Below are 15,587 nucleotides of genomic sequence, written 5' to 3' on the forward strand. Positions count from 1 at the left end.
TCACCACTCCCGGCCCTTTAGGGGCTGCTGTCTTCCCTCCGCCGCTGCCCCCACCATCTGTCCCATCCGGCAGCAGGGCCACTGTAGGGGCCGAGCCGGAGGACGAGCCCCCCGAGGCGCTGCGTGAGGAGCTGTGCACCTTTTTACGGGACTCACGCGGTGCCCGGAACCGGGTGCAGCTTGCACTGCAGCGCTGGGGGGACTTTCACCGCGTCCTCTGGGCCGTGAGGGCCACATTGAAGGAGGGGAAAGGGACCGGGCGGCAGGACGCCGCGGCCTACCAGCGGGCCCGCAGCTTCCGTGACGCCCTGATGGTCTTCGGGACCAGTCACGGGCTGCTGCGGAGCCCAGCAAGAACTGCTGGCGTTCCTGGCCGCGAGGATCCCCCCCAGCCCTCCTCATAATGCCAGTAATCTTTGTCACCTTGAACACCAGGGGCTGCAGGGCGGGTCTCCGCAGGACGCAGGTGCACTGGATCCTCGCGAGTGCCTGGTCCTGGGCGGGGATTTTAACACCACCCTTGAGGAGCGGGACCGCACGGGGACCGAGCAGTGCGAGGCCACCGCCGCCGTCCTCCGGGAGATCATAGACCACCACTCCCTGGTGGACATCTGGCAGGACCACCACCTGGACGACACCGTCACCTTCACCTTTGTCCGGGTGGGGGAAGATGGGTCAAGCCACTCCCGGTTGGACAGCATTTACATCTCTCGTCACCATCTCTCGCGGGCCCACTCCTCCAGCGTACGGCCGGCCCCGTTCACAGGTCACCACCTACCTCGAGCGGGTCCTGGGAGAGGGTGCTCCCCGCCCGCCCCTCAGCCCCGGCCCTCCGGCACTCTCCATCGGGCCCTGGCCCTGCGAGCCCGCTCGGCCCCTCTCTCCCTACGCACCGAGCCGGCTGCACGATTTGCAGCCGGTTCCTTTCCGAACCGTGCCGAGAGACCACCTTCACACGCTCGTGCTCCACACTCTTCACTCCCCCGCCCTCGCGTCCCGCCCCGACACCAAATGGCGGGACCTGCTGCCACCTCTGGAGGGCGGGGATCCCCGGTAGGCCAGCCTGTATTCCATCTTGACCCCACGGCCCGCCGGGGACATCAGTTGGCGGCTCCTTCACGGAGCCGTGAGCACGGGCGTGTACTTGGCACAGTTCACCCCCCGCCCCGACACCTGCCCCTTCTGCGGTACGAGGGAGACCCTGGCACATGCATACTGGAGTGCGCCAGGCTGCAGCCCCTCTTCCGGCTCCTCCTGCTGAGGTTCTGGCTGCACTTCTCCCCGCACTTGTTCCTTTATGCGCACCCTGTCCGTGGCCCCACGAAGTCGCAGGACCTCCTCGTCAACTTCCTCTTGGCCCTGGCCAAAGTCACCATCTATAATACCAGGGAGGGGAGGTTGGCTGGGGAGGCGCCCTGCAACTGTGGGGCCTATTTCCGTTCCCTTCTTCGTTCACGTCTCCGGGCAGAGTTCTTCTGGGCAGCGTCCACCGGCTCCATCGACACCTTCTGGGAGCGGTGGGCGCTGTCCGGGGCTCTCTGCTCGGTGTCCCCTTCCGGCTCCCTTCATTTACACCTATGACCCTCACGCCCCTTCCTGTTTTCGCATTTGTTGTCCCCCGGAATTAGTTACATTCTAGGTCTAGTGGCTCCTCCCCTTAGGCTGGGGGAGGGGCCTTGAGCAGTGGGCGGGCTGATGCCCGCCCACCTCCTGGTTTGTAAATAGACCACTCTTCTACTGCTGCTGCTGGGGCCACTACTGCTTTAGGGAGATTCTCCTGTTCCTGCTGTCCCCTTTGCTTTTGGGGGCCCTATTGGCCTTCCTGCCTCCCCTGTCCAGCCAGGGGGAAGTGGGGGCGTGAGGGGTCTCCCTACCACCTCCCCCACTAGCTGGTGAAAGGCACCCTTCTCCTGGCTCACTGTTTCCTTCTGCTGTTGCTGCCGCTGCCGTGAGCTCCCCCTCCTTGCTGCACCCCCACTCCTCTAGCCCCCATGCTTGGGGGTGCCCCTGCCCTCCCCCTCTTTGCTACCCCTTCCCTGTAGCTGCCCCTGCTGCCCCCTCCCCTTCACTACCCCCCACCTCGTTTGTTACCTACTTTGTTTGTCTTTGTTGGTTTGTTTGCCCCGTCCTCCTTGCTTTGGCCTTGTCATGCTGTCTGGATAAGGGGGGCCCTGAGGTGTATACAGGAGCTCCGATTACTCCTTTCTACACCAGTCTCACGTTGGGGGTGTCATGCGGCTGGCTTGAGTCGGGGGGCATTTAGTATATTGGGTGACATCAGTATGGCAGAATCATAATAATCCATGTGGGATATGCCATGTCAGGTACCGTTAGGAAGGTTATAATGTGCTAAGTAAGATAATAATACTTATGTTCATGTGTGATATTTGAAATGGAAGTTATAGATGTATTTGGGATATCTGTATTTCAAACTGCTGCTGCCTGGGCAACACCCCAGATAGGAAGGCTGCAGAACAATGGCTTGCGTAATGGCCCATTAACGCCTTCCCAGGTGCACGGGGCCCAGAGAGAAAAGCCAGCATCATGAATGAGTCACCAGAACCTGCTTACATGACTCTGGACTCCATGGCAGGCAGCCTACCTGATGAAGCATCAGGACTGGCCCATGTGACTAAGGACTCCACTTTGGGTCTTGTGACTGCCCACAGGCCGCATGGCCGGGGGAGGGGGTTTATAAGATCAAGCCACAGGATCCATCTTTGTCTTTGCTCCTGTCCAGTCTGCAGACATACACCTATCTCTGGAACAATTCATCTTGCAACTGAACCGAAGGACTCAGACCCATCCAGGTACTGGATGTGAACCAGAGAGAACTACACAAGCCTGCAAATCCACATTTCTTCCAGAAACCTGATGTAAATGGACTTTTAATCATTTGTATATCTGTGATTTACTTTAACCCTTTAACATTTCTCTCATGGTTTATTTCTTTCTTTTTACAATAAACCTTTAGTTTAGATACTAAAGGATTGGCTGGCAGCGTGGTATTTTAGGTAAGATCCAAACTTATATTGAACTGGTGCTGTGGCTGACCCCTTGGGGTCAGAGGGAACCTTTTTAGTAAAGAGCAGAGAGTTCTAGTAACTGGTCTCTTTACTGGACCTGTTGCTGATTTGGGAGCCTGGAGCTGAAATGCAGTAAAGGGGGCTGTGGGCATTCGTGGACTGGCTTCTTGATATCCAGTGAGGGGTAATTAGAAGCAGTTCCTGGCTGGTTGGGAAGCCGGGCTTCAGTGTCACCCACCAGCGTGAGGAGAATCTGCTCTCCTTTTGCAGCCTGCCCTGACCTTGGCATTATCAGTTGGCTACCCTGGGCATGGGTCGTATTACAGTGGCGTAGTCGGCAGGATCCACAGAACCAGAACATTTGGGTTTTGGATCAGAACCTCACGCTATTCCAAATTTTAAAATCTGGTATTGAGAGTGTTAAAGATTAAAGTTAGTCCAGATGAGTGAACAGAGATCATATGACGAGATGAGCGCAAAACAGCTTAAACAGCTATGCAAAGAGAGAGGATTAACTCCTAGAGGGAATCTCTCAGGGCAGAAAATGAGAGATCTACTCAGAAACAACGACCTGGAAACAAAGTCCCCAGCTGACTCCCCTGCAAAAGGAGCAGCTGCAGATGAAGGGCAGCAAGCCGGTAAGGAGGAGTGGAATCTCCAGCGTGAGAGAGAGAAGGTAGAACTTCACTTATGGAAAATGCGACAAGAAGCTGAGATAGCTGAGCGAGCTGCAGAGCGAGCAGAGCGAGCTGCAGAAAAAGCCCATCAGAGACAGATGGAATTGGCCAAACTCCAGCGCCAGGAGGGAAGAAAGGATCCACCACTGGCATCTGAGAATTCTTCGCTTCTCATCAGCAAAGGTCTGGAAAGAATCTGTCCTGTTTTCAGAGAGGATGAGGATATTGAAGAGTTTTTATCCATTTTTGAAAAACTCTGTAATATTCATCAGGTACCTGATGAGAAAAGGATGCCTGTTCTCCTCACCAGATTGACTGGAAGGGCCAGGACGGTATTTAATGAAATGGAGTTAGAGGATGCATTAGATTATGGAAAATTTAAAAAAGGGGTGTTGCAAAGGTTTAAAATTACCCCTGAGTCTTACAGGCTGAAATTTAGAAAGGTTAAGTTGTCTGATGATGTTACCTATGTTGAAACTGCTCACAAACTGCTCGGGTATTTGAAGAAGTGGGTTGAGGGGGCAAAGGCTTGTAACAGTTTCAGCAAGGTTATTGATTTGTTTGCTAGGGAACAGCTCCTAGAAATAGCGCCCCACCGGATCAGAGCAGCTGTTATGGATAAAAAGCCCGATACCGTTTTGGAGGCTGCCCAGATTGCGGATGATTTCATGGAAAACAGGAGCTGGGAGGGGCAGAAGCCTCAAGGGAAAAACCACCCCTATTCATCACAGGTTAGAAGGGAGGATGAGTCCAGAAATAAGACTAGCCCCAACTTGGCCAGGAAGTCTTATGCCAGCCCAAAGATCAAAAGTGCCCACCCTGGGGGAAAACCTGCCGCATGCTTCCAGTGTAGACAGACAGGCCATATAAGGCCAAATTGTCCAAACTATAGGGGCAGGGATAATCCAAGACCAGCAACCCCCCGGCCCGAAATTAATTCCAATGCTGTCGCTTTATGTACAGAGACTGGCCAGGTAGGCTGTGACAAGGAAGAAAGTGTCTCCAGCCTTGGGATTGTGGAAAATAGCAGCTTGTGTGTCCAGAAGAGTAGTTTCTCTGCTGAGAGAGAGAAAATCTCCAGTGTTATATCAGTTGGACCAGAGGTGGTTCTGGATTCAACTGAGACCCAGGGGGAAAAGATTCCTAAACCTGCATCTGTTGGGGGTAATGTCTTGCCCATGGGGGAAGTTATCCCGGTCCCCAAAAGTTTGTCTGGGAACAGCCATGAGGGCTGGGACAAAGGGGAAGAAACCTCAAATGGTTTGAGTGTTACAAGTAGCAGTTTATCTGCTGGGGGGGAAGCAATCCCCAGAGTACTGTCTGTGGAGGAGGCAGAGAGTACTGTTCAGCTTATGCTGATGCAGGATTTATCAGCTGGTATACCAGAAATGGTTCTGGATCCAACTGAGACCCAGGAAGGAAGTGGTCCTAAACCTGTGTCTGTTGGGGGCAGTAGCTTGCCCTTGGGAGAAGCTGCCCCGGTCTCCAAAAGTTTGTCTGAGAACAGCCATGTGGGCTGGGACAAAGGGGGGAAAATTCCAGATTGTTTGGATGTTAAGAAAGGCAGGTTACCTGCTGAGAAAGAGTTCATCTCCCAGCTTCTGTCTAAAGAGCAGATGAGGTGGGCCTCTCAGTTCATGCGAATTGAGGGGGTGCCAGTGGTATCAGATTTGGTCCTGGACTTATCTGAAGCCCAGAAGGAGTCTTTTGGGGCTCAGGGAAATGTTTCTTTAGCGCAGCCTCTAGCTGAAGAGGGAAGGGATATTTCTGTGGGAAGTGGATTGTTGCCTAAAACTGCTCCTGAAGAAATAAAACCTCCCGATGGCTTTTGCGAGCAGTTTGCTGCAACTGAAGGGTGTGAAAGCGAATTGATTAAGTTGGCTCAGGATGAGTCATTGCCTGTAGCAAGCAATGGCTTAGAGGTTGGAAAAAGTAGTTCAGTTTCTAACTGCCAAAGTTTTCCAAGTGTGGATGGATTCACTGATTCTGTTCTGGAAAGGTCCAGTTTGGATACCTTGGAAAAGGTTCCAGATGGAGTGGACATATTTAGAAAGCTTAAACAGCTCTGTAGCCAAATGGCTGTGCTTGATCATTATAGTGGGGAGACAATGAGGTTGGAACTTGAATGTCTCCAGGATGTTAGCTCTGTAAGTGAGCAGATAGTGCCTCAGTTTCAGAGGAAAGACTGGGCACCTGATGCTACCCAGCAGAACAGCTGTGCTGGTGATCTCTGGGGAGAACAGGGGGTGGTAGACAAACTCTCACCTCTGAAGACTTTGGGTATATCTTGCAGTCTCTTAGTGGACTCAGGTACATCTGATGCTATGTGGGGTCAGAGATGGGCAATGAAGGAACATCAGAACCCTGTTTGTGAGATGCTAGTGAAAATGGTGGATGTCTCTTTAAAACCTAGTCCAGACTTAAAAGGGATAGCAGTTAAGCATCTGGAAACTAGTAAGCTAGCTAGTGTATGTGTTGATGCAGATGACATGCCGGATAGGGGGAAAAGATCCACCCATGGCTGTAAGCAAGGAGAATTCCTCTTGGGTGTGGCCAGCTGAGAGTGGGTTGGGTATGCCTGAAATGGCTCTACATTGGAGCCACATGCAGAATGAGTTTGTTAGGGCTCAACGAAAATATGTTACTTTGGAGGGGGCCAGAGTGGGGACCCAAAGCCTAGCCCCAGCAGGAGGGTGATGTAAAGGTAATGGAGCAACCAGTGGGGAAGTATGTGTCACTAGTGAACTGACTAAACCCTTACAACCGTTTGTAAAAAATTGAATAACATTGTTACCTCCATGATGAACCTTACAAGGAAGAAGCCTGTTTTAGCTAAACATAATTTTGCTAATGATCTGTGTGCCATTGTTAAGTCTTGTAGTTAAATTGTTGTTAGTGCAAGAATTGTAGAAATGTACCATGCGCCTGATATTCTGTAAAAGCCTTGAAACATGTTAAAACCTGAAGAGGGAAAGTTCCTATGATGCATTCAGTTGTGTCTAGGGACACCCCTTTCTGCATCAGTTTTGCGTGAGGGGTGTCATGCTGTCTGGATAAGGGGGCCCTGAGGTGTATACAGGAGCTCCGATTACTCCTTTCTACACCAGTCTCACGTTGGGGATGTCATGCGGGCTGGCTTGAGTCGGGGGGCATTTAGTATATTGGGTGACATCAGTATGGCAGAATCATAATAATCCATGTGGGATATGCCATGTCAGGTACCGTTAGGAAGGTTATAATGTGCTAAGTAAGATAATAATACTTATGTTCATGTGTGATATTTGAAATGGAAGTTATAGATGTATTTGGGATATCTGTATTTCAAACTGCTGCTGCCTGGGCAACACCCCAGATAGGAAGGCTGCAGAACAATGGCTTGCGTAATGGCCCATTAACGCCTTCCCAGGTGCACGGGGCCCAGAGAGAAAAGCCAGCATCATGAATGAGTCACCAGAACCTGCTTACATGACTCTGGACTCCATGGCAGGCAGCCTACCTGATGAAGCATCAGGACTGGCCCATGTGACTAAGGACTCCACTTTGGGTCTTGTGACTGCCCACAGGCCGCATGGCCGGGGGAGGGGGTTTATAAGATCAAACCACAGGATCCATCTTTGTCTTTGCTCCTGTCCAGTCTGCAGACATACACCTATCTCTGGAACAATTCATCTTGCAACTGAACCGAAGGACTCAGACCCATCCAGGTACTGGATGTGAACCAGAGAGAACTACACAAGCCTGCAAATCCACATTTCTTCCAGAAACCTGATGTAAATGGACTTTTAATCATTTGTATATCTGTGATTTACTTTAACCCTTTAACATTTCTCTCATGGTTTATTTCTTTCTTTTTACAATAAACCTTTAGTTTAGATACTAAAGGATTGGCTGGCAGCGTGGTATTTTAGGTAAGATCCAAACTTATATTGAACTGGTGCTGTGGCTGACCCCTTGGGGTCAGAGGGAACCTTTTTAGTAAAGAGCAGAGAGTTCTAGTAACTGGTCTCTTTACTGGACCTGTTGCTGATTTGGGAGCCTGGAGCTGAAATGCAGTAAAGGGGGCTGTGGGCATTCGTGGACTGGCTTCTTGATATCCAGTGAGGGGTAATTAGAAGCAGTTCCTGGCTGGTTGGGAAGCCGGGCTTCAGTGTCACCCACCAGCGTGAGGAGAATCTGCTCTCCTTTTGCAGCCTGCCCTGACCTTGGCATTATCAGTTGGCTACCCTGGGCATGGGTCGTATTACAGCCAGAGGAGCCAGTTTCCATCTGCGGACTGGTGAGTGCTTCACCTCCATACCCCTGCCTGGCTTAGGCCCCCATTCTCCCTTGTGCTGGTGCCCTCCCCCCTGCTTTCAGCCTATCAGGGAGGATCGGTTGCCGTCTCTTCCGCCTCCCGCCCTCGCCCCCTCCCTTCCCTCTCCATCCCCCCTCCTCCTCCGCCCCTTCCCTCCCCCCCCCAAAAAGGACCCGTCCCTACCTCCTCCCAAGATGGCGGGTGTGCCTGGGGCTGGGACCCCCTCCCTGGATGCTCCCGCCCCTCCCCCTCGTCCCGCCGCTCCATCCCTGTCCCTAGTGACTGGCCTCCCTGCCCCTACTGGGCTGACAGGCGTCGGTTCCCCGGCCCCGGCGGTGACCACCTCGAGAGAGGTCTCCAGGGACTCTGTCGCCGCGACGGCTACTGTCCCCCCCTTCTCCGGGGGGCGCACCCTTGCCCAGGAAGAAGGGCCGGGGGAGGGGGGAAGAAAAAGAGCAAGAGCTCTACCCAGATGGCCACGAGCCCCTGGCTCGCCGCCTTGTCATCTGCCCGGACCGCAGTCTCCAGCACCATCCCTGGGGGTCGGGGACTCTTTCCCACCCTCACCAGGAAGCACGGGGTCCGGTGCCTCCTGCTACCTGCCTCGTCCCACGTGGAGACATACATGTGGGTGATGGTGCGGCTGGTGGAGCCCACGGCCGTGGTGGCGGCCTCAAAGATGTACGGGAAGGCGGTGTTCTTCCTCGCATCCAAGGCCAACGCCCAGGAGGTAGTGGAGACGGGCCTGGCAGTAGGGGGAGTCCACGTCCCCATGGAGCGCCTGGAGGACGTGGGCGTATGGGCGGTCCTCATCTCCGTCCCACCCTTCCTCCCCAATGCCGCCCTTCTGCCTTTCCTTTCCGCTCTGGGAAGTGGGCTGATGACGGAGAGGGGCTTCCCCATCGGCTGTAAGGACCCCGCCCTCCGCCACATCCTCTCCTTCCACCAGCAGGTGCAGCTGCCTGCGGCGGTGTGTGGCGGGGAGGCGCTCGAGGGGTTGTTCCTGGTGCCCCATCAAGGGGCCCAGTACCGGGTCCATTACTCGACAAGAGAGGCCCGGTGCTTCCTCTGCCAGGTGACGGGGCACGTCCGGAGGGATTGCCCCCTGGCCCGGCAAGGTGGTGGGCCTGGGACCCAGGGGGGCACCAGCCAGACCAGCGGCAGCACCCCCCTCCCAGCCGTTCGGTCCCTGTGGCCACCCTTCCTCCCCCATCATTGGCTGCCACCTCCGCTCGGGCCCCGGACCCCCCCATGGCGCGCCCAGACTAGTGGGCGGGCCCCGCTGATACCCGAAGCAGTTTGGCGGGGCCTGTGGAGGAGAGGGAGCCAGGGCCGCCACCGTCGGGCATCGGAGGGGGCTTGTCCCGGGGGGGGCCTCCACTTCCCCTGCTGCCCTGCCCCCGCTTTCCCACACCCCACCCACTGCATTCTTGCCCCCTGGTCCTGCCCCCGCTGCCCAGCCCTCCGCCTCGGAGGGCTGGGTGCTCGTGCAGGGCAAGTGCAAGGCTGGTGCCCAGCGCCCCCTCCACCTCATCACTGGGGGGGTGAGTGCCCCTACAAATCTAGGAAGGGGGCTGCTGGCGCCGGGCCTTCTGCCGTTCCCCCTGCCGATGCCCAGCGGGTGGCACCTGCCGAAGAAACCATGGTGGCGGACCTCGTCTGTGCCATCTCCCTCCTGGAGTCCCTCCTTGAGGGATCCCAAGCCGGCAGCCTCCCCGCCCCCTTGCCCTCTGAACCCACCACGGGTACTGAGGTTGCTGCCTCCTCGGCTCCCACTGGAGAGGACCTTGTGGTGGCGGGGGGGGGACTTTGTTGCCCTGGGCCTGACCCCAGCCTGTCTGGGGGCAGACGACCCTCCCAATACGGAGGGCTCTGCTGAGAACGGCCCTCGGCCATCTCCCCTTCTCCCCTCCCTCCCTCTGCTTCCACCCCCCAGACCATCCCAGGCCCCACTGCCCAGCTGATCGATGGTGCCACCCCTATCGATACCACCACAGCCATTGAGGCAATGGTCGGGGGCAAGCAGCTGGGCCCCTGGCCACCGGATGTCCTGCTCCCCACTGTGGGGCGGCTGCTCCTCCTCCCCCCTGAGGTTGCCAGCCCAGCTGCCCCTTCCCAGGGGCCCGAGGCCGCGGATAGTGAGGCTCCCGAGCCCGGCCCTGTGGAGGTCACCCCAACCGTTTTTCCGGCTCCCGGCCCCGATCAGGAGGCACTGCATCCCGCTGGCCTGGTTGCCGTGGACCCCACACTTGATCTTGACCCTAACCCCTCCCCCGTTCCTTGCATTGACCCTTCCCTTGCCTCAGCCCCTCCCTCGCTCCCTGTTCCCGGCCCCCCTTCCCACTCCCACCCCTGAGCCCTCCTTCCCCCTCCCCCCACTACCTGTGTCTCTGCCACCCCTGGAGTCATCTCCTTTCCCCTTGAGGGCTCCCTGGAGGTGGCCTTTGCTTTTGCCTCTCTCAGCCCGCTCGGGGCTGCTGTCTTCCCTCTACCGCCACCCCCAGAGCCCGTACCATCCAGCAGCGGTGCCGCCGCAGGGGCCAGGCTGGAGGATGAGCCCCCCAAGGCACTGTGCGAAGAGCTGCGCACCTTCCTCCGGGACATGCGTGGGGCCTGGAACCGGGTGCAGCTCACACTGCAGCACTGGGGGGACTTCCACCGTGTCCTCTGGGCCGTGAGGGCCACCCTGAAGGAGGGGAAAGGGACCAAGCGGCAGGATGCCGCGGCCTACCAGTGGGCTCACAGCTTCCGTGCCGCCCTGATGGCCTTCGGGACTGGCCACGGGTTCCTGCGGAGCCCATCGGGGACCGCTAGCACTCCTGCCAGCGAGGATCCCCCCAGCCCTCCTCATGCCTATCACGTTTGCCACATTGATCACCAGGGACTACAGGACGGGTCTCTGAAGATGCCAGGTGCTCTCCTTCCTTTGGGAGGGGGGTACTCAGTGGCATTCCTGCAGGAGACCCACACGAACCCAGAGGCCGAGGCCAGCTGGTGGCTGGAGTGAGAGGACGGGTTTTACCTAAGTCACCTCTCCACCCACGCGGGCAGAGTGGCCACCCTGTTCTCCCCCGACCTGCAGCCCGAGGTGCTGGGGGTCACTGAGGTCATGCCAGGCCGCCTGCTACACCTCCGGGTTTTCATGGAGGGGCTGGAGTTGAAACTGGTCAATGTCTATTCCCCGAATGCGGGCCCAAAGTGGGTGCTCTTCTTCCAGCAGGCATCCACCTTCCTCGGTATCCTGGATCCTCGCGAGTGCCTGGTCCTGGGCGGGGACTTTAACACTACCCTCAAGGAGTGGGACCACACGGGGACCGAGCAGTGCCAGGCCGCCACAGACGTCCTCCGGGAGATCGTAGATCATCACTCCCTGGTGGACGTCTGGTGCGACCACCACCCAGACGACGTGGTCACCTTCACCTTTGTCCGGGTGGGGGAAGACCGGTCGAGCCGTTCCCAGTTGGACAGCATTTACCTCTCTCATCACCATCTCTCACGGGCCAGCTCCTCCAGCGTACGGCCAGCCCCGTTCTCGGATCACAACGTGGTGACTATGACAGCCTCTCTCACTGCGGAGAGGCCAGGGCTGGCCTACTGGCACCTTAATAACAGCCTGCTGGAGGATGTGGGCTTTGTGGCATCCTTCCGGGAGTTCTGGCTGGCCTGGCAGAAGCAGAGGCGCACCTTTCCCTCAGTGCGGTGCTGGTGGGACGTGGGGAAGGTGCGCACCTGGCTTTTCTACCGAGACTACACTCGGGAAGCCAGCCGGTGGAGAGAGGCGGGGATAGAGCAACTGGAACGGGAGGTTTTAGCATTAGGGCTCCTAGATTATAAAAAACAGTTTAATCTTTATTGTCACGAGCAAAAAGGTACTGCATCTGGAGTGCTTACACAACCAATGGGAGGCTCTCAAAGGCCAATTGCTTATTTTTCATGTCAGCTTGATTCTGTGACACAGGGTTATCCAGCCTGTCTTAGAGCTGTGGCAGCTGCTGCTTTACTAGTTCAAAAAGTACAAGATCTGGTGCTTGGACATTCCTTAACTCTTTATGTACCACATGCTGTAGAAGCCCTGTTAATTAAAGGAAAAACTCAGCATATTTCAGCACAACCCCTTACTCAATATGAAATTGTGCTTTTAGCAGCTGATAATATTACTATCAAACATAGTGCATCTTTAAATCCAGCTACACTATTACCGATTCCCACTGAAGGGGAACCTCATGATTGTGATTATGCTATTTCTCAGAGCACTACACCCCGCCCTGATCTTCAGGATACTCTTTTGACTAACCCAGATAATATAATGTATATTGATGGTTCTTGCTTTATTGATAAGACAGGAATACGTAGAGCGGGGTATGCGGTATGTACATCATATGAGGTTTGGGTTTACCTAATGTATTTTCTGCTCAATTGGCTGAATTGATTGCTCTTACACATGCTTGTTGTTTAAGTGTAAATTGTTCTGTTAATATTTATACTGATTCTCGCTATGCATTTGGAGTTTGTCATGCTTCAGGACAAATTTGGAAGCAAAGGGGTTTTCTTACTTCTTCAGGACAGCCCATAGCACATGCTCAGGCTGTGAATAATTTGCTTGTTTCTATTACGTTACCTTCTTCTATTGCTGTTGTTTTTGTAAAGCTCATATTTCTGCTTTGGATGAAGTCTTCCGTGGAAATGCATTTGCAGATCGAGCTGCAAAGGCTGCAGCCAGGAACGCCTTTCCCCCTCCGGATATACAGGCAGTCTGTGCCTCCTGGACAGCTCAATTTTTTGTCTCCCCTTCGGAGATTTATGATTCAGTTCCATCTTCAGAGTTGGACAATTGGAAGACTCTTGGGGCAATTTTTTCTGACAATATATGGTGGTCACCTGATGGCCGCCCAATGGCTCCTAAGAATTTTTTGTTTAAACTTGCCTGCTATGCTCACCAAGGTGGCCATGCGTGCAAAGGGGGGATAGCTGATCAGATTCTGCGATTTTGGTGTGCTCCAGGTATTCATCAAGTGGCTAAACAAGTATCTCAAGGTTGTGTTATTTGTCAAATGTATAACGTGGGACGTCACCAGCCACAACAACTGGGGGCACCAGAATGGGTCTATGGCCCGTTCCAGCGTTTGCAGATAGATTATATGGACTTGCCTGCTTGTAAGGGTTTTAAACATGTGTTGGTAATAGTATGTGTGTTTTCAAAATGGATTGAAGCTTTTCCGACTAGAAAGGCTGACACAGCAGCTGTTGTAAAAGCATTAGTGAAAGATGTAATTCCAAGGTTTGGCTGCCCTTTAGTGGTAGAATCTGATAGAGGAAGTCATTTTGCTAATCAAGTTATGCAGTCTTTGATGAAAGCTTTGGGTATAATTCAAAAATTGCATACTCCATATAGACCTCAGTCATCAAGTATAGTTGAAAGATCTAATGCAAAATTGAAGAATCAACTATCTAAAGTTATGGTTGATACTGGATTACATTGGGTGGATGCGTTACCATTAGCTTTAATGCATCTAAGAACTATGCCAATTAGAAAGACATATTTATCTCCCTATGAAGTTCTTTTTGGGAGACCATTTCAATTGGGGGGAAGCCTGACACCTGCACACGCCAGTCTCATGGATGGAGAGGAGGAGTAGGTTGCATACGTTATAAAATTACAAAAGACACTTACTGCTATTTTTAAGTTTTCTAGAGATGCTTTAGATGTGGCCGTGCATGACATCCAGCCGGGAGAGTGGGTATTGCTAAAGAAGTTTTCACGCAAGAATTGCTTAGAACCAAGGTGGGATGGTCCTTACCAGGTGCTGTTAACAACGTACACTGCTGCAAAGCTACAGGGAAAAGAAGCCTGGTACCACTGCACCCACCTAAAGAAAGTACAATCACCTGAAGCTAATACTTAGAAGGAGAAGATTTCCAAGTGCAACGAGGGAGCTTCGCTGGACCGAGGTCCCAGAAGCAGACGTGGAAAGGTGAAGAACTACGGGCAACCCCCTTGTGGTTGCTCTGAAGTAGACGGTCGACGGAGTCAAGAGTGCAGCAGGAAAGAAAAAACTAATGGACTTTATTATTTTTATAATATTTTAATCACTTAGTTGATTATTTTGTGCTGTGTTTGTTATATTAAGGGGATAAATTGTTTTAGAATTAGTGTAGAAGATGGATATGTTATTTTTGATGATGTTTTTCATTAATTTAAACATGGACAATGCAGATTTTAAAGCCAATTCATTTTATACGTTGATAAAGAATTTAACTGCATCTTGGGAGGTTAAAGATTCTTGGGTGTGCTCTTTTATGGCAACCCATCATCGGGAAGGCATACCCCTAATACCTATTCCTGTGCCAGTTAATGAATGGGAAAGTTTGGCCTGGACTAATCCCATGGGAACAGTAATAGGGAAAGAACACCGGTTAGGAATGAGGATTGATCCCAGAGACTTAATTCTCTCGGGAAGGAAACCAGCAGCACCAATATGTGTGCAATGGATACAACCTGTACCGGTAACAGACTCAGACAAACCCTGGTTAAATGTTGAAGTAAGGAATGTAGGGAAATATTCAAAATGCAAATACATTCTCCATCTACCTACAGTGGAAGGGGGAAAAATTAGTAAAACTTTGATACAGAAACGAGGATCCAATGCCACTAAATTGAATCAGAAGAGAGTTTATAATTGTACGCTAGATGCCACCCGAGGAATTAAGTGTAACAAGACCCACAAATGGTGGATGAAGCTAGAGAATATGAATTTATATAAAAATGATCGGTTTAGAGAAGAGGTTTGGAAAACTCAAAAGACTACTACCATCAATCAATATGTAAATGATACCTGGTTTGAATGGGCTAACATTATGTTACATGTGCTATACCAAGCCCATTCCAATGGTTGCAGAGGAGTTACTCCAATAGAAGAAGGTGTATGGTGGGCATGTGGAAATTGGGCAGGAAAAACTTTACCACCAAGGTGGAAAGGAAGATGTACCCTAGTATATCTCTGGCCTGGAGGTGTGCATCCAGTTCCTCTACATGAGGTTGTGTATAATCACTGACCTAAAAGAAGTTTTAGGCCCACCCTGGATGCTCACCATTATAACCCATTAACTGAACATTCTTCAGCATTCTGGAGAGGATGGAGAATGTTTTTGCCCTGGCAAGGAGTGGGTGATTTGGAGTATGCACTGAGAAATTTTTCAGCAGAATTTGAGATATTTGCCAATGTAACTGGAGATGCTATTTTAAAATTACAGGCTGAAATTGAATCATTGACACAAATGAGTATTCAAAATAGGTTAGCCCTAGACCAATTATTAGCTCAACAAGGAGGAGTTGTTGTAATGTTGAATCAAACCTGTTGTTTTTATAAAAATGAATCAGGTCAAATCGAGATAGATGTACCCAAAATTTGGAATGTAAGTAGATTTTTTTCATGAATTCGCTAACCCTCCATTGCCACCGTCTGGCATTGATATTTCATGGTCATCCATCTGGAATGCTCTGTCTTCTTGGTTACCAGACTTATTATGGCTTAAAAAATTGTTTGTAGCTATAATAGTGTTAATGTTAATGTTTTGTTGTAAGCAATGTTA

The 15,587-nt window shown here is 52.5% G+C and overlaps 1 protein-coding gene across 1 annotated transcript; it reads left to right on the top strand.

Moving 5' to 3' along the window:
• The first annotated feature begins 3,468 nt into the window (after positions 1-3,468).
• Positions 3,469-6,264, top strand: LOC137154861 (uncharacterized). Its single transcript, XM_067550707.1, has one exon. It carries the CDS (start codon positions 3,469-3,471, stop codon positions 6,262-6,264), a length of 2,796 nt encoding a protein of 931 aa, XP_067406808.1.
• Positions 6,265-15,587: the final 9,323 nt, after the last annotated feature.

This window comes from Emydura macquarii, unplaced genomic scaffold, assembly GCF_026122565.2.
Source record: "Emydura macquarii macquarii isolate MOO-44397 ecotype Brisbane River unplaced genomic scaffold, CSIRO-AGI_Emac_v2 contig_1305, whole genome shotgun sequence".
Lineage (NCBI taxonomy): Eukaryota > Metazoa > Chordata > Testudines > Chelidae > Emydura > Emydura macquarii.

Bases quoted from the DNA above. Each gene is read 5' to 3' on its own strand.
- LOC137154861 (XM_067550707.1), top strand. From the start codon at position 3,469: ATGAGTGAACAGAGATCATATGACGAGATGAGCGCAAAACAGCTTAAA.